At 41.3% G+C, this 27,107-nt stretch overlaps 1 protein-coding gene across 3 annotated transcripts in view; it reads left to right on the top strand.

The window, feature by feature from the left end:
* MED23 (mediator complex subunit 23) overlaps positions 1-27,107 on the top strand; it is a 51,251-nt gene that overhangs the window by 688 nt on the left and 23,456 nt on the right. The window contains exons 2-13 of one of the 3 annotated variants that reach the window (XM_084827530.1): positions 5,202-5,233; positions 5,326-5,413; positions 6,031-6,155; positions 6,308-6,419; positions 8,521-8,619; positions 9,911-10,012; positions 11,441-11,510; positions 12,351-12,463; positions 14,649-14,744; positions 15,335-15,352; positions 23,172-23,372; positions 24,444-24,587. In XM_084827530.1, the coding sequence (XP_084683656.1) occupies positions 5,202-5,233; positions 5,326-5,413; positions 6,031-6,155; positions 6,308-6,419; positions 8,521-8,619; positions 9,911-10,012; positions 11,441-11,510; positions 12,351-12,463; positions 14,649-14,744; positions 15,335-15,352; positions 23,172-23,372; positions 24,444-24,587 (1,200 nt within the window). The remainder of the gene's footprint in view (positions 1-5,201; positions 5,234-5,325; positions 5,414-6,030; positions 6,156-6,307; positions 6,420-8,520; positions 8,620-9,910; positions 10,013-11,440; positions 11,511-12,350; positions 12,464-14,648; positions 14,745-15,334; positions 15,353-23,171; positions 23,373-24,443; positions 24,588-27,107) is intronic. The other 2 variants (XM_084827527.1, XM_084827529.1) reach the window with 2 other exon arrangements.

Genomic DNA, 27,107 nt, shown 5'->3' with positions numbered 1-27,107 from the left:
TTCGTATGTTTATATAGAAGAAAGCCCTCCAACTCCCAGCGTTCCCCAGCCATCCATGGGAGTTGTACGACTTTTTTCGGTAGAAACGTGTATAGGATTGCACAGTTAGTCATCTTTCGCAGTCATCTAAGTTGGTGGCCATCACCATGGCACAAATCCCATAGTTTGACTATGGGTTTGGGGAGGAAGTCTTTCCTTTTGTTTGTCCTGAATCTCCCACCACTCAGCTTCATTGGATGATGCCCAGTTCTAGTATTATGAGGGAGAAAAATGTCTCCCTATCCACTTTATCCACACCATGCATAATTTTATACACCTCTATCGTTTTCCCTGTTACTTGTCTTTGTTTCTAAGCTAAAAATAAAAAGCCCCAAACTTTGGAATCTTTCCTCATAGAGATATTGCTCCAGTGCATTGATCATCCTGGTTGCCCTGTACCTTTTCCAGCTTTACAATATCCTTTTTGAAGTGTGGCAACCAGAACTGTCTGTTTTCTCTCCCTTTCTCATAATACTTGTACATGGCATCATCCAATGAAGCTGAATGGTAGAAGTAAGTCTCTGACATTTCTTTGCAAATCTCAAAGCAACTTGTCCTCCAAATATTTGGCCTACAACTCCCATCATCCCTCACCATTGGCTATGCTGGTTTGGGCTGATGGGTGCTGTAGGCCAAAACACCTGGAAGACCACAAGTTGCTACCCCACTCCCCCCCCCCAAATACAGTAAGCTTATCAGCACATTTGACCATATTTGTTTAAGACTCAGTTGGAATCAAGGTTTTCTCTCCCACTGCATTTGTTAAATTATAGCAAAACTATGAAGATTGTGTTATTGCCAATGACTGTTTGTGAATGGTCGCTGTGCTTATTTTCTAAATGTTTGAGTTTTACATAAAATGTCACAACCCCACTATTGAGATCTTTTTTTCTCTGTATCCATGTATGTGTGTTCTTGTCAACAGAGGATAGCACTTTATGCACCTGATGAAGTTGACTCCTGTCTATAAAAGCTTTGTTGTTGTTGTTCAGTCGTTCAGTCGTGTCTGACTCTTCGTGACCCCATGGACCATAGCACGCCAGGCCTTCCTGTCCTGCGCTCTCTCCTGGAGCATGTTCAAGTCCATATTCATTGCATCAGTGATGCTATCTAGCCATCTCATCCTCTGCCATCCCCTTCTCCTTTTGCCTTCCCATAAAAGCTTATGTCATAATAAAACTGTTCAAGGTGCTGCAAGGCACTTTTGTGTTTGCTCATATGAAGCAGATATGAGGAACATAGATACCTTTGCTTTTGGAAGTTGCTTTGGAAAAATGGGACGTGAGGAGAAGGATGTTTTAGAAGCCAGGGATCACATTTTAGCCTGCAATTCTAAGTGCATTTACTAGGGAGCAAGTCCCACTGAATTCAAATATGCTTCGAATGTGCTTTTTAGTGTAGTTAGGATGCAAGAATCTCTTAGGTGAAAGTGTGAGATATTGGTAGTGAGAAAGGATCTGGTGTTATACAGTAAAAAGGAAGCGTAATGCTGACAAATGTAATTTGAAGACTTATACATTAATTGTGGGTGGATCAATGTTCCATCATGAGGAAGTATAAAACCAGAGAATACAGGAATGGCCAGTGTGTCATCATACATCATTTTTTAGGGTTTAGTCAAGATTACTAAGAATTAAATAACTACTGTGGTTTTGTATTCACAAATAAACTAGCACTGGATGCGCCTGATCTCATCTGATCTCGGAAGCCAAGCAGGCTCAGCCCTGGTTAGTACTTGGACGGGAGACCGCCTTGGAATCAGGCTTCCTGCATTGAGCAGGGGGTTGGACTCGATGGTCTTGTAGACCCCTTCCAACCCTACGATTCTATGATTCTAAGCCTTGGCTTCAGATTTGGACTTATTAAGTTTGTGTGTATCTCTAAGCTTTTGCTTCCTGGTTACTTTAGCTGCTCCCACTGTGGTGGAATGGGGGAAAGCCAAGTGGGAGCAATCCAGCAGCGTACACCAGAACACTGCCTGTGAACAATAAGTTGGGATTCTAGAATTCTGGCTTATGTGCAAATGTGACTCTGTGTGTGTGTGTGGGGGGGGGGGGGTCTACTCTTACTGCATTCTAATTGCTTTGACCTGAAGTACGCTAAGTGGTAATTAATTAAGGTTGTGGAATCTTGAATATATACCCCATTGCTTTCCAATCTTGTTAGGAGAAATTTAAGGGCTGATTCTAATATTTCATTTTTTTTTTAACGTCATAAAATACATATAAAGGAGGTGGCTAGATTGTAACCAAAGATGCATGTTTTTTGTAATGCTCAAATAGTCAGACCTGAGTGTAGGACGTACATCTGGTGAACCAGCTTTGAAGTTTAGAATTGTGTTTAACCATTTGTACTGTGACTTTTGTCCAAGAGCTTGTTCACCTTATCTCGAAGTTTCACCTTCTTAATTCTTTGAGCTATGTATCAAAAGCCTTAGAAAGGAGTCCAGTGACTATTCTGGCATCTCCCTCCTAGCCCCATTGTAGGCTTAAGCCCAACAGCTAGGGCTGGCATTCTGCCCTGGCCTGAATCAGCATTCACAGAGGATTCTTCCCTTTTATATCCTTTATCAGTCTATACTTCTGATTACACACAACCAATAGGATGCTTCTGTAAGTCAGCTCAGCTGACCATATACCTGAGCCATGTGAGGTTTCTGTAGGCCAGTTGTCCATATGGGAATATCACATTCACATATCTTTAAAAAAAAAAAGTATCTTTGTCCATCTTCCACCTGATAAGTATATTTGGAAAATGTGCTAAAGGAGTACAACTGGAATCAAGCTGTGCAGGAGTGTTGCTTTTAGCTAGCTGATTTTTTCATCTTGCAGTATGGTATTTTTTTACTAAGAAAAGCAAATAGGTTATAACCTTTAATACATGATAAATACTGAGAAAATAAGCTCTAAAGAAAACCCATACTCACAGGAATTGCAATATACAGGACATAATTAATTGCTGAAGAGAGTTTATATGTTTACCTGAAAAGCCTGCATTTTTAATACCCAAATTTCTGCTCATGATCAGTGGGAGTGGATTTTGGGCCATGTGTCACCTGTGCCTCGCCATGCATAGAGGGGAACCCTGGAGTCAGGAGATTGCACTTTTCTTTGAACAGGGGATCTCTTTGACCCTGCAGTCTGAACTACATTCTGTGCCTGATTAATATAAGCTGAATTTATCAGTAAATGTATAAGGATGCTAATGTCCAAGCTTCAGCTGTCAGCCATTAAGAGGAAGAGCCAGACTACTACTGCTAGTGGTGTCTCAGGTTGTTGAGTGTTTTGATTAGCAAAGCTTCAAGATATGGGAACTGATACTTCCTTTTGTTAGCATTTTTATTGACAGCTCTATTACATTATATTTTACCTTTATCTGGTCTTTAATCTTCAGGGCAGTATCCGATGCTGCCCCTGCACCAGTGGGACCCACCACTAATGCAATGGGGAGCTAGAAGTTCTTAAAGGAATTGGAAATGCGAGTTTCAGAATGGGGCAGGTCAGAAGGTCTGTCCCAATCTGGAAATGAGTGTGTTCACTCATTTCTGACGTTGCTTTAGGAAGCACCAACTCCCCATTGCATTAGTTGTGGGTTACATGGGAGAAATGGAATGAGCAGAAGTGCAGTGGCTGTACTGGATACTGCCCTAATGATGGTTGACAAGCAGGGTATAAATATTAAAACAAATAGTTAAGGCTACGCTTTCTGTCTGATCTTCTAGCATTCATTGTTCTTCTGGACCATTTCCATCTCAGTAGTTATGTTTTGGTTACTTTGCTTCTCCTAGTAACTATGGTGACTGACTCAGCGTCATGTAGAGCATGGGTCTCCAACGTAGCACCCACAGGCACCTCCAATTGTACCCATGAAGTGGTCCCCAATATGGTGCCCATAGGCACCTGCAAACGTTTTTTAAAATACCAATTTTTTAAAATATGCGTACATGGATTTGTGTATAACCATAGCAGTGAATACATATGAATACAGCTTTCTAGCAATTGTACATAGGCTTCAACAAAAGCAGACCAAATATCCAAATAAGTATCCATTTGAAGGTGGCATCTATATGCCACCCATTCAGATACTGAAAGCATTGTAAGGTTCTCAATCCATTGCATTATAGGTGGTGAGTGTTTATCCTTCCAGTATTGTAGTAATAGTCTTTTAGCTGTCAAAAGGGTGTGGAGAATCCATTTACGCTCACTATTTAATTTCCATGAAGAAGGTAAATAATTTAAAAGAGTCTGTACATCGGTGGCTGTCAGGGTGGACACTGAGCCCATAGAATCCCAGAGTAGTTCTGATTCTGAGGAAGAGGAGTCGCTCCTGGGAGAGGAGCGCGCTCCTCTTTCCCAGGGCCAACAGCTGACGGAGATTCCTCCCACCAGCATTCCTAGCTTAGATAGCAGTCCTGGGAGTGACAGAGCGCGGGAAGCAGACTTGATGGACGCGCGACACCGACGCAGAGAGTGGCGCCAAATGGAGGGCGCAGAAAGGAGGCGTAGTGCCCGGTTGGCGCGCAAACAACGGCTGCGCCCAGAGGATCCAAGGGAAAAGGGGAGGGACTCTCCCTAGTCCTTAAGTTCAGGGGTCTGCCAGTAATTCCCTTTCAAACGGGGACCAGCTGTTCCAACGTAGGGCATAGGTACTCTGCTGCTCATATCTAGTTGCTAACGGTAGAGTTGTTAAGTTGTAAAAGAGGAATAAAGCTTTGAAAAGAATCCATTTGTCTGTGTCTGGACTTGGCTACTGGATTAGACTGAGAGAGGCCTCCAAGGAGCCCTTGACAGTGTCTATTAATGACTGTTCCAGTACAAAATTTATCCATATAATAACCTCCCCCCAAGAAGAAGCAACTACTGGACATTGTCAAAAATTTGTTTAAAAGAAGCATTAGTTGAATTGCACTGCTAGAAATTAACCAAATTAGACAATCCCTTATTAAGGAGACGTTGCGGTGTCCATTAGACAAGACAGGTAGACACCAAAGCAGCAATCCACTGACTAGGTGTTTTGTGGTGGTGCTCACAGCAGTTTCTCAAATTCCTAAATGTGCCCACAGATCCAAAAAGATCGGGAGCCTCTGCTGTAGAGGAGATGTACAAAAGCCAGGTTGCTGTTATCAGCAAGAATTAGATCATGTTTGTTTTTTCCCTTTACAGAAAACAGAGGTCATTGAGGAGGCCTTTCCTGGGTAAGTATAGTGCAGCTGTTTGCTTGTACGTTTATATACATTATGTTGTATTGACTGGGATGCTTTACAAATAGTGGCTTTATTTGCAACAGCATGTTTATGGACACTCCTGAAGATGAGCGAACCAAATTAATCAGTTGTTTGGGAGCTTTTCGACAGTTCTGGAGCAACCTTTCCCAGGTGAGTATTTCATCCATTACTGAGGTATTTTTACACACCCACTATAGCTCCCCAAAGCTATAATCTGACAGATCAGTTTACCATAACATATAGACCATTTTTTGCCACTGTTCTTGGTGTGAGTGTGTCTACCACAGGTATCCGTAGAAGCCCCTGCTTGTGTATAGGGCTTCAGTTCTGTGTAAGCACTAACACATTTCAGCTTAAGGTTTTAACAAAATATGTAACTGGGAGGCAAATCTGGACCACAGAAGGGAGAAATATGCATCTTCGTTTTATGAAGTGGTACATCCATCACAAATTCCAATCATAACGTTAAGTTCTCTGTATAATTACTGAACGGCAATGGCTCTCTGCTCCTGCTCTTTTCAGCCGTCTGTGTTGCTTGGCTAGATTCCTAGTATGGACTGTACTGAACAGTGTTCCTTCCTGATAGTTGCCTTGAAAATCTCTCCCCAACCTCTTCACTTGTGTAGGTTCTTGTATTCTGAAAACTAAGAAATAGTTAAGATAAGTTTGTTGTTCGGAGGTTTTAGCAGTGTAAGTGTTTACCTGTCTTCAGTTTATTTTTAACAGATTGTGAAATGACGAATTCATGTTAATTATTTCTTTTACAGGAATCTCATGAACAATGTGTTCAGTGGATTGTAAGGTTCATACATAGCCAGCATAGTCCTAAAAGAATTTCTTTTCTGTATGACTGTTTGGCAATGGCAGTGGAAACCGGGCTGCTGCCACCCAGGTATGTTCCTTTCAGGCAAACTGAATAGTAGAGTGGAAAATTTATTATGGTAGATCCATTGCTTAAGACTTGTCCTTATACTGATAAAACATGGGACTTGTCAAATATTACTTCGCAAATGCATCACTGAATTTTGTTTTCAATTTCTCTAGGATGGTTTGTGAATCTCTGTTGAATTCTGACAACCTTGAATGGGAAAGGACGCAGCTTTGGTCTCTAACATTTAAACTTGTCCAAAAAATAATTGGTGGTGTAGACTACAAGGTAATGATCTTAAAGCCTTAACAGTCAAAAATGTAATATTTTGCTGTGCTGTTTATAATGGCTGTTAGCATTTTCTCAGGCTACAAACAGCTTCATTACATTTTTATTGGATTGCTTGTTTAAATTTAAATGCCTATCTAGTCTTGTGTCTTGGGATAGGGACATTTCTATATTTTGGGTTTATTTAGCAACTGCATGATATAGGTTACTATTAATCCTATTTGTTCTGGTATGTCTGGGTCAAGCTCAGTCCTACGGCAAATCCATTCAGCAAAGTTAAAAGTGAGGCAAAGATCAGAAGCACAGAATTACTGGTCAAGAAGAAGGGCGGTCCAAGAGTAGTTTCTGAGGCAGAGCCAAAATCAAGAACAGGCAAGTAGTCCAAATCAAGTATAGTCCAAGGGAACAGAGTCTTATTAAGAGTCCAGAGGTCAACAGCATGAGAAGAAGCCAGGTCGGGAAACCTAGGTTGCAAGATACCGGGAGCTGAACTAAAGGGGCTGTTCCAGCAACCAGCTGGTCTCAACCAAGAGCTTATATAATCAAGTCTCCCATCCCACATCCAGGTACAGCTGCAAGCCCAGTCTCTCCCTACTTCTGAGGAGACCCTTGCTCTTGAGTAGACCTTTAATCTCCAGGAGCCTGTTTACTGCAGGTCTTGAGGCATACACTTTGCCTCTGAGTGGCAGCCTGTCTGTAGGTTCCTCAAGAGTCCACCGTTGCTGGAAGACCCACTGTATTTTCTCCACAGATGCTGGAGGTGCCTGGTGTATGAAAAACCATCCTGGCTTGGGTCTGCTACGACACTATTTTATGGTAGTAGAATTGAAGTAGAGAGAGATACATTACTTGTTCAAGAAATCCAATGATCCATGACTTGAGCTGATGTTTTAATCCAGGTTTTCGAATTCCCAACACTGTAGCTACCAGATGATTCAAATGTACTTCTCGTTGTAGTGGCTCTGATCCAAAGGTGTTAAAATGGGTCATAATCATGTACAGTAGCTTTAGGATACACCTTTTCATCACCATCTCAAAATAGGTCGATGGTGCATCACTGTCTTCTCTGTGCTGTGCTGGACAGCCATCTGTCAGGGATGCTCTGACTTGGATTCCTGCATTGAGCAGGGGTTTGGACTCGATGGCCTTGTAGGCCCCTTCCAACCCTACTATTCTATGATTCTATGATGGGGATCGTATACGTTGCAGATCTGTAGGATCAGATGTTAGGCACTGCATTTGTGTTTCTAGTCCAGTGTTGGGATCCCTGTTCACAGTCACTATAGTCGAATGGTGGCATCCAGCCCAGGGGATACTCACTCACTGCAATCCATTGTCTGGTCTGATCCCAGTCCAGCACAGGGATCAGTGCACAGAAGCCTGCTTCTGCTCATGATTTTCCTAGGCTAGATCTGGGAAATGATATGTAGTTCTAACAGGCACCATCATTTAGACAGAGAGAGAGGCTAAATGGCTGCGAAGTCATTTGATGAATTTATGCATATGGCATTCGTGGTTTAAAAAAAAGGATGACAATCAAACATTATATTCTTGGGGTGCAATCCTATGGCCGCTACTCAGCGGCTAGATGGTGTGGGGGAAACCTTTTTCTCCCACAACGGCCATAGGATAGGTTGGTTCCCTGGGAACTGAACTCTACCCCCTCCCGCGCTGCCTACAAGGCAGTGCGGAACAGCCCCGCACTAGGAAGAGGAGCATGGAACTTTAAAAACAGGGCGTGGGGGCTGTCGGGTGGGGAAGTCGGAAATGCTGGTATGACACATCCTATGTGTTGTCCAGTTGCCGCTTCCCGTGCTTCGAGGTCCCACGGCTAGACAGCCAGAATTGTCTGTCTAGCCCTAAATGCAGGGTGGCTGAAGCACAGAGGGGGCAATCCGCTCCATGCTTCTCCTGCCCTGCATTGGATAGGCGGTCACCTCCAAGTTCGGAGGCAGCCGCCTATCCCGATACGATTGCGCCCTTAAGGGGTGAAAAAGGTTCATGTCTATAGGTATATATTTCTTCAGTTATATACAATTCAAATAAGTACAGGATTTTGTTTTGAAAAGTTATCTGTATAATCTTATCTGTATTTTTATAGGGTGTGCGAGACCTTTTGAAGGGTATCCTAGAGAAAATCCTAACTATTCCTAACACAGTGAGCTCTGCTGTTGTGCACCAACTTTTAGCAGCAAGAGAGGTAAACATGTAAAATGGTGTACATACCGCAATATGTCAGTTTAGGCAGTCATCTGCATTTTTTTCCATCTAGCAAGTTTTGGGGAAGCTTTTGAAATTTGCCCCCGCTCCCGAAAAGTTAAAAAGATGGTATGACACTTTTCTGCTAGTGAAAGTTATTGACCAGGTTTGCACATAACATTAACCCATGGCTTATTTAACCCATAGTTTATTTAATTCCTGGTTAATCCAGGGGTTTGTTGCGCTATTCTGAGTTGTCTGGCAAATGATTGAACAAACTGTGGTTTGTTTTTTCAGTCAGGTGTGTGTGTGTATTTTTCTTCTACTTTACCCGCTCCCTCCGTATTTCCCAAATGCCTTTGTGGCGCTGTAATACTGGCAATTAGAGCATCTGGGGTTTTTTTTATCACTCTTGCCTGCCTTCTCTAGCCTGGCTGAAGAACCCATGAATCTGCATTCACATGTAACTACAACCCATGGTTTAAACAACCCAGAGTTCACAACCCAACAACAAACAATGGGTTCTCTCTCTGGGTTGTTTGTGGTTATGATTTGTTATGAACAAACTGTGTTGTGCGAACCCAGCCATGCTAACAAATCAAGAACCCAGAATTCAACAACCCATAGCTTAAATAAACCAGAGTTAGCATTATGTGTGAACCAGGTCATTCTCTGTTTATAACATACAGAGTGAAATACTTTTGAAACATCATAGCACCTATTTGATAGGGCCCTCAAAACACACAGACAATATATTCAGCTATTTATTTAAAACAAGCACTACAACTGCTAAAAATAAAATATATAGATTGAACTATTTACTTTTGTTCCAGTTGCTGTCATGCTGTAGTAGCACATTACGTCCTGAAACACAAAAATAACTCTTTTATTGTCCAGTCTTCCCGAAAGAAGCATAATGCTATCAAATACAAAATGGGACCCCTAAGAAACAATGGGGAGATATCACCATGCTCAGGGAAACCACAGGTTTTTCAGAAGTATAAAATGTCTTTAGGGGGAAAAAAATCTCTAAGGGAGGTCAAAAACAAACAAACCCTGAATAGGCCACTGAGTACTGATCCTGCTCACTGGCCATGGAATACTGAGTGTCTGTTGAGAGAAACAATGGAAATTTGGAGAGGGGAATGGAATGGAGTATCCTCAAAGAGGTTATGGCAGGCTGGCTGGGAACTGAACATATTATTCCACAGTCCTAACATTTCACTCTGCTTGTTTGTTTTATAATTTATAAACCAGTCCTCGGTATTTGCTTTGTTTTGTTTTTTGCTTAGGTTGTTGCCTATATTTTGGAAAGGAATGCATGTTTATTACCTGCCTACTTTGCAGTTACAGAGATCCGAAAGTTGTACCCTGAAGGAAAACTTCCACACTGGGTAAGACTTCATGTGTATAATAATAATAAAGGGAAAATGTTGACTACAACCAGCACAGCAGGCACCTTAAGAGTAGCAGGCTACTGGAAATCAGGAGCCTAGTTGGTGGCACAAAACAGGGCTCCAGCGTATATAATGTCATGCTGTAATGTCAGCATGCGTCTTATGAACTGGGGACCCATACAAGCATTCACCTACTGTAAACTGCATGCCATTTTTGTTCGTTGTAATGTGATGACATTCGCAAGACACTGTTCTATGCACATGGTGCTGGTCAAAGTAGCTACCTAATTTAAGCACCTTGTCTTTGCACATACCGACTACCCAGCAAAAAGGTTGTTTTATGCCCAAACATACTTTTACCAGTTGAACTGCAGCTGAAGAGTCTTTGTTAATCTGTGAAATGAATGGTCACCACCTTCCTATGAAGGAATCTGACCGTGCAAGACCATTGGCTGTGTGTATTGGTTGTGTTAACTCGCCCATCAAAGCCAGTTTCCACAATTATTAGTACCACTGATTACATGTAGCCAGCTGGATTCTGCTCCAGCTGCTAGCTGTTTCCATTCTAGCTGCTAGAGGAAGAGTCACAAGGTCTTTGTACACATTACTTTCCAAGTCACTTTCAGAAATGTTCAGCAAGGCTAATCTTGCATCAGGTGGCACGCAGAATTGCAAGATCTTACTGAACTCTCCAAAGACTACATCACAATATTTTTCTCACCAAGTTACAAACCCACACAGTTGTGGTCAATGGGCCTTAGTAGGTCTTAATCCAAAGGATCTCCCCAACACCACCAGTATGCACCACTCGGCTGCTTTCTCCAGACAAGCCAAGTCTTAGGCCAATGTCTCGTTAACCGCTTCCTCCCCAGTGTGGAACAGCAACAGAGTCTCTCTGCAGAACGGCTTTGGACACTGTAATGGAAGTAGTGTAAATGCTTTGTGCTTCCTATTTTTCTACATCTCTCTCTTGTGAAAAGTAGATCTTAGGCATCACCCTCAGTGGAGTAATGTGCAAGTTCACACTACAAGGAGAACTTGTGTGCCTGCCTGCCAGGATCACTTGTGCTTCCTGTTTCCTATCATTATCATGTCCGAAGCTGCATGCAAGCTTTTCTCCTTGTGCACATTAGCTGCTCACTCTTGCTTGTCTATGTCTTATTTGCACACAGGAGAGAGCAGTTGAAGTTCATAATGTGAAGAGAATTGGTGTATGTTGCTGTTCGCATTTATCTGTGTTTTGGATCATATGGTAGTGAGTTACTGGGTGGAGCCAAATTTGCTGGTCTAGTTCTTAATCCAGTATTCGAATAATTGCAAGCCAAGATTTAAAGTATTTGGATTCATCTCATAATACTGGTTAACATTTAATTAATTGATGAGTGCCTCTTATTTAACTGGTATTTGATTTCCATCTTTTAAAAGTTGTTAGGCAACCTAGTATCGGATTTTGTGGATTCCTTCAGACCTACAGCAAGAATAAATTCCATCTGTGGTAAGAATTTGCATATAGCAATGTAATGTAAACTTAATTGGCGATAGCTGAAGGATCTAATGCAGAATATCTAAGCTACAAAGTTTCAGTATACCTGCTGTGTCTGTTTACTAGCTAGACTTGCCACCGATTCCTGGGCTGAAGTAATCTGCCACTTGATGCTACCTAGGATCAAATGGAATAGTATAATGCCCCAAATTGTGGCATCGTGCAAAGAGCTAGTGCTGGCAGAGTGTCTTACAATGGTGTTCAAGGCCACTTGTACAACACTTCCTGGAATTTGAAAGAAGCAGGATCAGTGGTAACTCCACTCATAATCCTGTAGGCCTTTCAGATCTATAAGAGATGCAGAAAGAGGACTTTCTGAAGAAGGATTCTGAAGGATTTGCTTTGCAGGCAGGGAGGACTGGATGGCTGTGTCCCATTGCCAAGTATAGGGTGCAATATTAGCCCATATTAGCTATGTTAGCCCAAGCTGCACGGCTTGCCACCATCAAAGCTTGCGCCAGCACTGATATGTGGACAGGATCAGGTCTTTGGATTATAGTTCATTCGTTTTCTTCTATAAAACAAGAAGTATGTACTATAATTATTTCAGAATAGCTGGAAATTTGGTACAGATTTAACTAAAAATGCATTGAACACTAGAAATCTCTGAAAATAGGACATCTTGACATATAAACAGTCAAACCCATCAGTAATAGATGTAACATGAAAGCTGCTTACTAGAATTTGTATGAAGATATGTATGTTTATAAAGATGACTAGCAATATCTTAAATGTGGGTAGTGATATACATTACAAGTCACTTTTTCTCCTTCTGTTGTCCAATGCATTTAGGGCGATGTAGTCTTCTTCCTGTAGTAAATAACTCTGGTGCTATTTGCAATTCATGGAAGCTGGATCCTACGACTCTTCGTTTCCCACTGAAAGGGCTTTTGCCATATGATAAGGTATATGTGCGTGGGACAGTTGTGAAACCCTTATTTCTAAATTAGGAACATGAAGAACAACATTAATGGAAGATTATCACATAGACTAGTTAAAATGCTGGTGACGATGCTATTTTGAGAATGCACTGAAGTCTTGCAGTTGAGGTTTTGCTTATTTATTGCATAATTTCTAAGGAAATGCTAGATGTCGTTTGCTCTGGGGATCTACAAAAAAGGGCCCAATTTTTTTATTCTGATGCGATCCCCACTCTTCTAAGCCTTGAGAAGGGTGGTGGATATCCCAGATGTTGAACTAACTTTGCAAAAGATTAGAGAGCAATGAGAAGAGGCCTCTCTGACTTCATCTTGAGCCTTGGAGAAGCTTGGAAAGTAGTAAGATGTTCTGTCACTTGCCAATTCTTTCTGAAGTCAGGGAAATTCTCCATCACTCCTACAGAGCTTGGAGAAGAGTAGAGCATCTTGCTGACGATGTACTGAGACTTGGAAAGCAACAAGACATCTGGGAGGTTCCCTTGCCCTTCTCTGAGCTGGGTAGGAGAGAGAGGCTTGTCCCTGCAGTTCTGCTAGGCCTTGGAGGCACTCACAGTGCCTTTGAAGAGTAGCATTACATCACAGTCAAAAGTCTACCCCTCAGGGGCAGGGTTGATGTTGAGCACCAATTCTGGCTGGCATCCAAGGCCTTTTGGGACCATTGCTTGCTCCTATTGAATTGGATGTATCAGCTGTATGCAGCAATGCTCAGGGTTCTTGCCTATTAAATACGGCCACCTGCTATATTGTGGGCTTTCCTCCACGGCTGCCAGCTGCTACCAGAACCTCCATGTCCAGAGTGAGAATCTGCACAGGTTTTTCCTTAAAAGAAAACTGCGTTTGCAGCTAGTGAATCTGTCAGCTGTACTTGATGTTGCAGGAGGACTCTATAAAAGAAGTTCACACTTGGGGAGTGGCTAACACTGTACATGGAAAAATGGCTCCCCCAAGTGACATCTCCTTGTCGTTTACAGCACTGCATTGTGCTGTAATTGTTTTTGCTTTGTATTGAAATACAGTTGCTCCTGCCCTCTGTTTTGCTTAAACTTCTCATGGATCTATAGGGGAAATCCTTTGGGATGTTCAGAAAAGAGTAAGTGGACAACCATGATAGCCAGGGACAGCCCACCCATGAAGCAGGGTGAATCCCTTGCTCAGGTGACAAATCTAGAGGAGTGGCAGATGGCACACACACACGCACCCTGCTAGGTGGGCCCCTGAGGGGACTGCCACTGGACCCATGCACCCGCCCTGGCAAACGCCACTGCTGGAGTGCAGCAAGCAGGGTTCCTTGGAGGAGCAGCTGCCTTCCCACCTACCCCGTCTCTTGCTCTGAACCCTCTTGCTTAGGGAGAGTCAGGTTCTCCAGAGAGGCCATCTGCCCGATCTCTCGCTTTGGGAGCGGGCTCAGAGCGAGAGATTGGATAGGTGAACTCTGGACAGGCCACGCGCCTGCCTGCCAGCCAACTACATCTCTTGCTCTGGGAGAGCTCCCCAAACAAGAAATCGATTGGGGAAGTGGCCTCTCCGGAGTCTCCAGGGCCACCTCACAGTGCTGCACTTTGAGAAAGGACTCCTCAGAGTGCAGCATTCAGACCTGGGCGCCTCTCTGGAGAGGCTGCCGGCCCCATCGCTCATCAGGGCAGCAGGGGGGAGGAGGAGGCTGCTGTGGTGCAGTGGCAGTGTGCATCCTCCTGCCTTAGGCAGCAAGACAACCGCTAATGATAGGTCTGGTTAGTGAAGAAGGGCTGCAATATTTATGCCTCTTACATACAACAAAAGGTTCATAGAAGTAAGTGACTTGAATATCTGAAACGGTGGCCACAGCTGCAATGAAAAGCCCCGCAGTTGCCATGTGTTGCCTACCATTGTATTGTTAGGTAATAATTTGGGATTTTTTGTGGAATGTGATGAGGATAATAGTCAAAAGTAAAACCTATGTAGGTCTGAGAACATTAAATCACTAACCCCCACCTCCTGCCATCGGAAGTAGTAAACCCTGAAGTAAGAATCATGCAATACAAGCATTGGAGGGAAGAGAACAAGCTTAGTATCTGTGAACCTTAATGGCTTACTCAGACAGTGTATCTGATTTCAGTTTTTAAATGTATTTTGTGTCAATAGGTTGGTATTTGTTTCCATTTTTGTTTTCAAGGATCTGTTTGAGCCCCAGACTGCTTTGTTGCGGTATGTGCTGGAGCAACCCTATTCCAGAGATATGGTCTGCAATATGCTAGGTCTAAACAAGCAGGTACTGTATTGTGCTGTAATGCTTTTTGCTTTGCATAGAACCTGCACTTTTCTTTTCTCTTTTTCTTTGCTATAGCTAACTAAGCAAAACAGTTGAGGATCAGACCATGATTTTTCCCTTCAGTATTATTGCTTTAGGTTAATTGGGCACTATTATTCCTATCATTTACATATTGCTTTAAAGGTTTCTAAATTGAAAGGTAGAGATTCTTTTTAAATGAGATTTTTTTGGCATTGCTTTTTTTCCCTATAAGGCCAGCTTCAAATATACCCTGGACAGATTTTAACCTACAGCAGACAAACTTCCTTATCTTTTTCTTTTTTGGGTGATGGTGGTATATGTACTTCTTAGATCACTGGTCTATAGAACTTGTCTGTTGAATGCCTTGGCATGTTTTCATTACCTTCACTGGTAATGAATGAATTTTCTTTTTATGTGATTTTTCTTTTTTTGCCTTACCACGTGGGAGGGCCTGGTCTGACTTGGGGTAACTTGAGGCTGGCCTCATAGTCACTGTTTTGTCTTTTCTTTTTTTCTTCCTTTATTTTTGTTCTGTCCTGTCTTGTCCTGCCCATCCTCCAATGCTCTAGACCTTGAACATTGCTCAGGTATGTTCACAACCTTACTGTTGTATTGTGACTAACGATACGCTGGCTGCTTTGTAGCCGCTGATTCCAGTTCGAGAATACACGTCTGGCCAGGGCTTGAAATTGGGGGGACTGTCACATGCTAAGATAAGGTCAACTTCCTGTTAAAATCTGAGGTTATGAGAATGCTCTGTAGTTGAAAAAGGACATTGACAGCCAGTCCAATCGTTGGCTTGAGTTACCCATTACTTGCCAAAACTGCCATAGTTATTTTTGTTCAGACTATAATATGTCCTTGCCTAACAAAAAATTAAATGTTTGTATAAAAATCCAAAAGAAAATTCCTTCAGTTGGATCTTAGTATGTTTAAGATTTATAAGTGAAAATTCAACTTGACTAGGAAAGGTAATTCTCAGCCTCCATTATAAGTTTGTCCAAATGGGCTGAACTAAGCAGAGGTACAGAGGTGTGGGGACGGGACTTATTTTGAACAATTATTGACACAAATTTACAACTTACTCTCCACATTTGCCTGCTTACATATTTAAATATTGGCCTCTCTGGGCTTTTTTTTTTTCATTTAACTATCTGAAGTGATATTTAAGCAAAGTACAATAGCGTTGGTGTTTGCAATACTATAGTGAAGGTTGTGTCAGTGTTTTCATATTATAAAAACTCTTATTTCAGGGGTTGTACTTGGCCATAACATTTGCTTGATGCTTAAACTTTGGTTGTTACATTTACGAAACATAAATCCTAATTTCCACAGTCGTTTAGAGCCATACACCTGTTCTCCTTGCAAAGAGGTACAGAAGTAGTGCTCCACTTTATGGTATATAAACTTTAAATTCCTTGGCCATTATGCAGAGCCCCAAATGTGCAATGAGGCTTTTGTTGCCACTTGTAGCAGGCAGACTGTATGAACACAAGGGACTCTTTTCCAGCCAACTCTGATCAGTAGAGCTCTTGCTATAGACCCCTGTGCACAGCAAGGTGATTTGCTGGTAAGTGCTGTCCTATCCACTCCAGTGGAAGAGGGCAGTTATGTACATTCTATCCCATGCGAGCATAGAGCTCCCTCTCCATTGTAGCAGAGGGAGAAGCCAACTAGGGCTGTAGTTCTGTGTGCCAATTAGAGCGCACCTGCCATTCTATACTGTGGCAAAAGTGTTCATTGAGGGGTAAACCGATTAAATGATAAAACCAATTAGAATGAAATGAATAGAGAACTGGACTACAGGTTGATACACACTTCACTGCCATATGTACGTTGGTATTTGTGTTGCTAAATACCATAAATTGCGATGAACAGCTGTCTCTATACAATGCATGTGAGCCAGGGAGCTCTGGACCAATATATACACTGTATGTCTGTCAATATTTGCAACTGCAACAGCTTCCCTTTATACTTTTGGAATTTTTAGCACTGCACAAAGTGGTGTGTATGTGTGGTAAACAAGCTAGTCGCGTAAAGTGTGAATCAGAACTTAGACTTACATTGGCTTTGGTTAAGCCACTGTCTTGCATCTTCACTTCCTTGTCTATTAAATAGCTTCCTACTTTACAAGTTAACTTTTCTGAAGTGACAGAAAAGATAAAAATTGCAAAGCACGTTAAACATAAAGGTCCTGATCTTTCTGAACAAGTGGTGGGTTCCTCATGGGGTTATCACAGAGGTGGGCAACTTGTGGCCCTCCAAGTATTTTGCCTACAACTCCCATCATCCCTCACCATTGGCTGTGCTACCTAGGGCAAATAGGAGTTGTAGGCTAAAGCATCCAGAGGGCCACAAATTGTCCACCCCTGGATTATCAGAACCCTCTTTTCCTCTCCTCAGTACAGACACACACAGAGACCACACAGTAGGCCCTTACTGGGAATGGAAGTTCTGTGTGAATCTCCTATACCCTAAATCCTATACGCAGTCTTTTCCACTGTCCACTTGATTGAGAAAATTGAGGTCTGCATGGAAAAGGATTGACCCCTAAACAGAATGAACAAGATGTTATATCTAACTCCTTTCTGCTATTTTCATATAAAAATAATCTGCAGTCCCACCTGATGCCTCCTTTACTTCTATGTTAAATCTTCCAGTATATTAAAGTTTATGAAGTAAGAATAAATATTTTTGTGGGTGAAGTTCTTAAAAATTTCCAAAATGTTCGTTCATGACATTCATTTTAGAAATAGATTTTTAATACTGTTTGATCCATTTACTTAAAACTTCTCTATATGCATTGCAAAAGATGTGAAACATTTTGACTTCCAACTCAGTTTTACCTGTGGTTAATATTTCAACCTAGAGCAAACGTATATGGCCAAGTAACAAAACTTTGAAATGCATGGTTTTTAATGGAAATGCTGACAAACTTTGAATTGAAGGTGTGCTGCCATAATAATAGTCTGTGAAATTTTTGTTCATTTGTCAGTGAAAAAGCATGAAAGGGTTGAGTGTGACATTGCTTGGTGGGAATTCAATGCTGATGCTGCAAATGATACCAAATGATCAATACTCACATTGTGCAAGTCGGTTTTATTCTAGATTAATCTGCTAAGAAACATGTGCGTATCCTGATACTTTCAGTACTTTAGACCTGAGCTTTGTACTGCAACGTCAGCTAGTTATAGCCTTATCAAAAATTCATTCATTGGACACCACATGTGTGGTTCAGAAATGATTAATTAAAACGAGTTTGTTTTTTAAAACTCTGTCTGCTGACCCCACCCCACCAGACTTGAGTGTGTTTGCCTTGACCCATATTTGCACTGGGGCCTATGTGTGTTAAGCCCAATGTGCATATGCCCTATCGAAGTGATTGGTCTGCCTTTATTTTTTTGTGACCAGATGTCATGGATAATGTTAGAGAGATGAGCATTACTACAAACGAAGAGGTTTTTTTAATGGGAGGATGCTGAAGTGTGTTGTCAGGAGGAAACACTTTCCCCCTTCATTCTGTCCTGTGTCCTTTCACGTCTCCAGTTGTATCTCCTGCTGCTCTCTTTGATCGCCTTTAGTATCTCAGAAAAAATCTTTTATAGTCCCTCTCTAGGAAATTGCTCTCAGGGTAGCTCTCCTGCACTAGTATTGGTAATCAGCTCACAGTGATGGCCCTCACTCAGCGAGCTCTTCTGAATGAAGTGATATTTCATTCACAACCCCTCCATTATTCAGATAGGATGTCGGCTCCTCAGGAAACACGCTTTTTGAAATAAGAGGAAATGTTTTCAACCTATACATGGTTGGGTTGTTGTTTTTTAAATCAACTGAAAGTTGGAACTACATCTAGCCTGAATGATATGTTTCTAGCTGCAGACCTTCTTCCATTTAGGCTGTAGGTCGATCTAAAATGCATTCAGAACATAGAAATAAAACAAGTTCACGTGGACACGTGAAATGTCATGGACAATTTGAGGGCACACCTTTTTACCTCTTCCAGGCATTCAAAATCTACATTGGCCATTCACAGGAGAAAAGTTCAGGATAGTTCTTCCTTGACCACACTGCCTTTCTGTCTCACCAGCTGCCGTGATTTATAGATGTACAAACTAACTCACTTTTATTAACAAAAACATCACTTCATCCAATCTTCTTCCCCTTGGCACCAACTTTTGAAAGCTGGTTTAAAAACCATCAGTTTTTGCCCGATGTTTTATTTAAAATAATACACTAAAAGTGACAAGGATCTTTTGACTGATGTGTCACATGTTTGGCTTGCACAAAATCTGAAACAGCTTTTGCACACCTCTGTCCCACCTCACTGAAGCTGAATATCTAAGCTTCAGACAGAGGGAAGATGACCAAATATTGATTCCACTGCCCTTAGCTGATATCAGCAAACTAAAGAGAAGCATATCCCTGGGCTTCATTGTACATAAGGAGCATGTACTTGATGTAATTGGAGTGTACTAAGAGTAAAAACAATTGGGAGGAGAGGATTTTGTTCAAAACTGAACCTTCCATGGGAAAGGAGCTTGGTGCTTGCAACTAAGGGTTGGGCACTGGAAGCTGGACATTTCATGGAACAGCATACATTATCCTTCTGGCCCCAGATAGGAAGGGATTTTTTTTCCTCCTGTAGTTAGGCAGAATTGGACTTGGCAGAAGTGGGACAACCCATGGCTGGGTTGAGGAGTGTTTTGAGGTGCTCTATTCGATATAGATGAACTTGAGCACACTCGGGGAGAGAGTGGAGGACAGGAAGGCCTGGCGTGCTATGGTCCATGGGGTCACGAAGAGTCAGACACGACTTAACGACTGAACAACAACAATTTGATATAGACACCAGGTTGGGCTCATGCACAATGTTTCTGCAAATCTGTAAACTCAAATTTTCAAACCAGTTAGTGCTCTCACCGTGGTATTAACACGGAGTAGCTAGGTATGTGGGTATTACTGTACAGATCAACTCAAACTGTCTGCATAGGCTAACTGTTCAGTATCTACTGCAGCTGAAATTTGCTGAGTGAAATAATATAAACTGCACCATACTACTCACTATTCCTTGAGGGATGCAAGCACATCTATATCTTGTTTAAAACTTCAACTAGAAATTTTAACTATGTATCATGTCCCCCAAACTTTAACAATGGATACTAAAATTAGTTAAAATAAACCTATTCCTATGCCAAAATCAAGAGGATCTGCAGGCCAAAGCAGACATTAGGAGACCTGATCCCTTTATCCACTGGTAGTACTCCAAATCAGGCTGGGGGCAGGGGAGGGAATATGTTCTTAGGCCACCCAAATTCTATTCCAAGAAATGCTTGATTATGTATGGAAAGTGACATGATTTCTCTATTTTTGCATAATTTATTATGCATTTTTGGTGTGCAATTTTTATTCAATTTTGAGTGTAGTCTTGGGGCAAGTGAGGGGGGAGGGCAGACAGGGAGATAGAAGCCACTGGCTTTTAAGATTCCAGTACACATTGTCCATATACTTTAAAGGTTTGCAGCCCAAATGGGGCATCCCTCAGTTGATCCTGGACCACCAGTAACAGGGGTGGGATGGTTGAATGTTTTTTTCCCTCTCAGTGCATTTGTGTGTCTAAATGCAGTCCTTTACTTTTTGTCCATTGGTGCAAATTATACTTGCATGTTCTTTTAAATACAAATAGCAGCTGCTGGGGTTGCAGATAATTATTGGGAATTGCACCATGTTGGGGAGTAAAATACTTTCATCTCCTGATGTAGTCCTGACTAAAATTGCTTATTTGAAAGTGCTGTTTGCATTGGGAGGAACTCCTCCATCAGCACCAATGGTGATGTCCTCAGAATGCAAATGGTGGCTTTGAAGGAACAATTTTACAGTCTTCCTGTTTAAACTTGTTTATCCTACATAGAATGTAGGATGAGCAATTGAGCATTGAAAGTGCTCCTATCTGTATCTCCCATGGGTTCCATTTCCTGGTCAAGTTAGAGTGCTATGGTAGCCAAGAACTGGCTTTCATATTTTCTTCTAATCTGTTAAAAATAATAATGTTCATGATTTCTTCCATTAGAAATCCTGGCTTTTTGATATTTACATTAATATGATAGTTCTATCCTCTTAAATATCTTGATTCAAAACTGATGTAGGCTTGCACTGTTGGGCCCTTGGAAATTTGCCCTCTCCCTATCAAATTATAGTGAATTTCAAGCCCTGTACACTGTAGTATTGCATGCTGAATCATGAAATAGTTTGTAGTATTGTCTGTTGCATTCTGCTCTGCTTCATAATTAGTTGCATTTGGAAAAAAGTATTCTCAACTGGTGGTGTTAATATTGCTCTTTGTAAACTGTAATGTGGTTGATCTGTGATAACGGCATTGTATTTTTTGAAAGAGAGGGTCAAAAGCAACTAATGCTTTCCTTTTGATTAGAAGTCTTCTGTTTTAAGCATGCTTCAAGAAAGCACAGCTAGATTTGTAGCTTTTGGCAGTTTTGAGCTGGCAAAGAGCATGTGAAAGAGAGAGTGCTGTTCTCAAAATTTGTCCAAAGTTTTGCCATTCTTGCATTGTATTATTAATTTGAAAGCATAATCCCTTTTTCATGGCAAAAAGCTACCTACATTGGTTAAGGTTAGAATAAGTATCTCTTTTCAACAATCTTCTTTTTTCTTTTTCTTTTTTAATTCAAAAGGTTTTTTTAGGCTGCCTGTTAATCAGAGAAGTTATTTGTTAAGAGGAGTGCTAAAATGTATAGAGTAAATCATATTTGGGTATCATGGCAAATTTCTCTTGCAAAGAAAAACAAATACCAAATCCCCTTTTTTGCCTCTAGAAAGGGACACGGCATTTTCATGATTAGATTCTGAGCAGCTCCGTACCTTTTCTGTATTGTCTTTTAAAATAATACCTTTACTTTTTATTAAGGCTGTGTTATGTTACAGGTACACCATGTAAAACTCTGGAACTTTTCACATAAAAAGTATGTACAGAAATGACTCAGTAACATCCATAGCAGTGCCTGGAGTGAACATGAATCCACGCAGCTTTCTACCATTTGTTCTAAAACTTTAGCTTCACACTGTACAGCTATAGGGTGTTCCAAAGTCCCAGTTCAGAAGAATTATGCGCATTATGCAGTCTGAATAGGTGATGATCAAAATTAAGGGGAGTCAGCACTTTCCCAAATAGATAGGCACATAAATAGAGGAAAGGGTACCACTAATGGCTGCATTTGCATGTCACACTGAACCATCATTTTATGAGCAGGAATGAATAGCCACAGGCTTGTATGCTCCGCTCTCCCCATCCAGAAAAGCTGTGGGGGAAGAATTCAGAAGCATTCACTTCTGTTTGATTAACCACAGCTTGCTGTGTCATCCAGACCCAAAATTGTGGTTAATTTTAACTATGGTTAGTTTAAACAAGCCAGCTTCAGAAACCAGTTTGAAGTTGGCTTATTTGAAACTAGCTATAGTTAGTGTTAACCACAGTTTGTTGGTCTGGACGACATGACAAACCGCAGTAAAGCAAAAGCAGAATCTTCCAAATACCTTCTCCAAGCCTTGTGGGGAAAGATGGGAAAGGGGGATGCATGAACCCCAGGCTTGCTGCAGCTCATCCCTACTTGTTCACATTCCTCTAATCTATGATTTAGCATAACATGCAAACACAACCAATCTGTCCACGTGTAACAGCAAACCATGGCTTGACAATACATGATTGAAGCTCAGGTTTATGTGCTCTCCCTTTCCTCCCCTCACAAACTGAACTTAATGAATTAATTCCTGGTTTGTGGCAAACTATAGTTTGCCATTACATGAGAACCAGCAAACTATGGTTTGCACTTGACATCCCAGGCAGGATTGTAAATCAGTTTCATCCCATGGTTAAATAATTAAGTGGAACTAATGAGAGAGGAGAGAATGAACAAGTACAATCCTATCTGCGAAACCATAGTTTGGTGTTCTGTGTTAACTGATCTTGTGTCTTACTTTGTCTGAGCTGTTAGAGCATCAGGAATAGGCAAACTGAAGCCCATTAATTGCAGAATTGTGCTGAAGGATCAAAGTTCATAGGTTTTGTTAGTCTTAACACAGTACCATTCAGGGCTAGAAATGTATTATAAGAACACAATATTATAAAAAAAAAAAAGGCTTTTGAGATACCTGTTAGCTCCATGAAGAACTGTGGCTAGGTAAATGGGAACATAAAAATTAGGCTATTATTATTTTTTAAAATAATGTAACCTGTAACATTAGACAGTTTTAATGCCTTGGCTTACCTTGTAAACTTTTATGTTCGGACCCATTTCATGCTTCCCGAATTAGATTAAAGTATCTGTACTTAAATGGATAGTGTTAAAATGATAGATGCTAGTCTTTGGAATACTGTATCTGATTTCTGCTTTGCAGCACAAACAGCGATGCCCTGTGCTGGAGGACCAGTTGGTGGATCTTGTGGTGTATGCCATGGAGCGTTCAGAGACGGAGGAGAAATTTGATGATGGGGGAACCAGCCAGTTGTTGTGGCAGCACCTTTCCAGTCAGCTTATCTTCTTTGTACTTTTTCAGTTTGCAAGCTTCCCTCACATGGTCCTGTCTCTCCATCAAAAGGTAGATTGCCTATCAAAAAATCAAGTATCTGAGCTCAGCCTTTCCCACAACTTCCTCTCCTTCCATGCCCTCCCCCCCCCACTTAGTACTGATCATCTGTTGGGTAGGTGAGTGTGTGGAGATCTTCACCATCCTGCTGCAGTGCATAATTTGTAGGTCAGGGCTAAGGAATATGAAATGTTAGTTTAGCAGGAATAAGAATGAAGCTTAGCAGTGACTTGGTTTGCATGATCACCATGGGATAAACAGGCCACGGTGGCTTGTTTAAACAGTGGTGCATGCCGGGCACCATTTGCCTAGTCACCTGCCCAGGTGCAGCTTGTTGTGTCATGTGAATGTGGGCAACATGGCTTGTTAGAGGGAGAAACAACCCTGAAATAACCCAACAACAGCCCATGTGTTATTTGAGGGTTGTTTCCCCCTCCAGCAAGCCATGCTGCCTGGGTTCAGATGATGTGACAAGCTGCACCCAGGCAAGTGAGTGGGCAAATGGCACCTGGCTTGTTTAACCCATGGTGTTCATGTAAACTATCCCATTGTGTATTTGCAGCTACGAGAGAAATAACAGGTGTGAAATATGCTGGGGCAAGTTTGATGTATTGTCCTACTTACAGAGATATCCAGGTTATGCATATTGCATGAACTGGACAGTTACGTATCATGGTTTCACTTTTGTATTGTGACACTATATATGCTGCTGTTTTTTCAGAGAAGTGCCCTGAGTTGACTGATAGCCACAATTTGACAGTGGCCTCAGTTTTCATTTCTACTGGACATTTTGAAGCTGTTAGTTTCAGTTTTTAAAGGAAGCAAACATCTTCCAAATGTCTGGTGCTTAATAACTATTATTGAATCCAAAATATTAGTGACAAGTCTTTCAAACTTTGAGACTTGTATGTTCGTGTTACAGAAATGTGAATACAGTGTTAGATCATACATCATGGCATCTTCTGAAAAAAGTTTCCCAGGTGTAAAGGGTATATATACATTTTAGGAAATGAAAACAGATGTTCAATTATTACTTTTTCTCTTTAGAGTATGGACTTGCTACTTAGTATATTTTTTTTATAGTTGGCAGGACGAGGCCTAATCAAAGGCAGAGACCATCTGATGTGGGTATTATTACAGTTCATCTCTGGAAGCATTCAGAAAAATGCATTAGCTGACTTTCTCCCTGTTATGAAGCTTTTTGACCTCCTCTACCCTGAGAAGGAAGTGAGTTTTGTATATAAAACTTGTTTATTATTATTTACTACTTAAATGTTTCACCTAAAAGGATACCCAAAGGATAAAATAAATGGATTCTTTCTTAAAGCATTGTACAAACTTCAAGTAGCTAAGAGTTGAAAGGCAATGGGAAAAAGGAGATCTTAGGAACATGAACATGATAAATAACAATATATTCGAATTTAACATGGTAAATAAGTTTTATTTATTGCATAATTTGTATAATAAAAGTGTATAAGAAGCTACCAAAAGTAAAAGAAACGATAAGGAAAGGGAGAAGCCAATGAAAAGAAATAAGTTTGAGACAAGATTTGACAACATAAATAATGTGATGCATGGAAGAAGATACTAAATCTACTTATAGTATCAGAGGATTGCAACACAAAAACATAAACTGAGTAGGAGAGCAAAGACAATTTTGTCTTAGCCATATGAAGCATCATGTGTCATATGCTGCTGATGCATCCAGATAGAAATAGCTGACAGATATTCAGGCCCATTTCAGGCATCATGGCCAAACCATGGTTTGCCACCAAACTGAAATTGGTAACCCAATGCAAACTGTGTTTTCCAATTCAACTATGCTTTGCTATAAGCATAGTTTTCTCAAGTCAGATATCGTAGCAAGCTGGCATCACAAATTGGAAAGTGAGGGAAGGAACTGGATCACTTGAAAGGTTGAGAGGATGAGGGTGCACACCCACACTCGAGGCATGTGCTCACACATGGTTTGGCTGTGACATCAGAACCAGGTCTCCGAAATGTAAATACGAACACAGAAATAACAGTATGGATTAGGATGGTTAAGTTCATTCTTAACAACACACAGTTGACACTGGAAACCCCAAAAATGAACAAGTTGGTCAAGATGTAGAGTATGAAGAGTGGAAATAAGCAAACCAAACCAAGAACAAATATCTATGGAACACCCAAGATAGAGAAAATAATTAAGCCACCAACCAAACCACTAAAAGATGTATCAGGTACTCCATGCTATTTAACATCGATATGAAATTGCTGGATGAGGTTGTCCAGAGATTTGGAGCAGTATCACCAGTATGTGGGTGACACTCTGTTCTATCTTTCTTTTCAGTCTCAGTCTAGGAAAGCTATAGAACTTCTGAACCAATGCCTGGGAGAATTAAATAAAGTGACTGACAGTATTGGAAGCACAGGAAGATAAAAGAATAATAAAAGAGTAAAGGACCATATTATTTGCTAAGAGAACTCACGATTAAGTTCAGAAAGGGCAGTTTCAATAGTGTTAAACTTACTGAAGAAAGAACTAACAATAAGCATTTCAAGGAAATAGCAGCTAATGAAGAATAAGATAAAAACTGAATGAAGAACATGGGTCAAAAGACTGTCTTTAAATAGCATGTTAATAACAACTGTATATAGAAGAAACAGACAGTATTTCAATAGTAAGAGACCGTGAAAACCTGCAGAATGACAGTTCAGCAGAACACCTATAAGAGACAAGGAATTAAAATGAGATTGAAACAAGATTTAGAAGTTGGAGGAACTGGGATTAAGAGAAGTTTCACTGGATAATGAAAGCAACAGGCCAATAAAAATAAGAAAAGGTGCATAATTCTGGTGCCAATAGAGTGGGCATGATGATGATGATATGCATAACCTACTGTAAGAAAAAAGGGTGTTGCCAATCAGGTGACTGCCACTTTGATATGTAACTTATTTCTGTAGAGAAATATAGCAGGGCACCACTTATTCCAAACCAGAAAAATAAAAAAGCACAGCAGGAGGGATGGATTATCTAGATCCATGTCAGCTGGGGTTTGTTCATTTTTGGAGTGAAGGCATCCTTGTCATCGTAGTGGACACGTTCCTATTCATTGTGCAGGATCTCTCAGTGGCTCTAGATACCATCAGCCTTCTGCACCATGTGTCCTGGATTGGACTTGGGGCAATCCAGGTGTTATGGTGGTTGTAGTCCCTCTGCGGGGATAGTTCTAGAAGGTAGTGCTGGCTGGGGGACTTCTGTTTGACTCCCTGGCCATTTGCCCATGGTGTCCCTCAAGGTTCTGTCTTGTACCCCCTGCTGTTTAACGTCTACATCCTCTGTGTGAAGCCATCTGGGGATTTGGAGTGTAGTGTCATCAATATGCAGATGACACTCAGCTCTGTCTCTTTATCAGTCTCAGCAGTCCAGGGAAACTCTAGAAGTTCTGAAGCAATACTGGGACATAATAATGGGTATGAGTACCAAATAGAAGCTTAATCCAGACAAGATACAGGTGCTTCTGGGTAGTAGAATTACTGACCCAGTGATAGGGATTCGAACTGTGTTGGATGGGGTAACACTCCTGTTGAAAACACAGGTTCATAGTCTGGGGATGCTTCTGGACCGGGACCTAACCCTGAATGCTAAGGGAACCCGGTGTGCCTTTCCCATCTTAGGCTGGTGTGCTAGCTACACCCATTCCTGGAAATTAAAAATCTGCCAGGGGTAGCATATCCCCTAGTTACTGCAGCGTGCTCTTATGT

The sequence above is a fragment of the Heloderma suspectum genome, chromosome 1, assembly GCF_057233095.1.
Source record: "Heloderma suspectum isolate Gila_16-S chromosome 1, 16-S_ref, whole genome shotgun sequence".
In the NCBI taxonomy this organism is placed as follows: domain Eukaryota; kingdom Metazoa; phylum Chordata; class Lepidosauria; order Squamata; family Helodermatidae; genus Heloderma; species Heloderma suspectum.
Note: the sequence above shows the minus strand (reverse complement) of the source record. Positions and strands in the feature narration are given on the sequence as shown.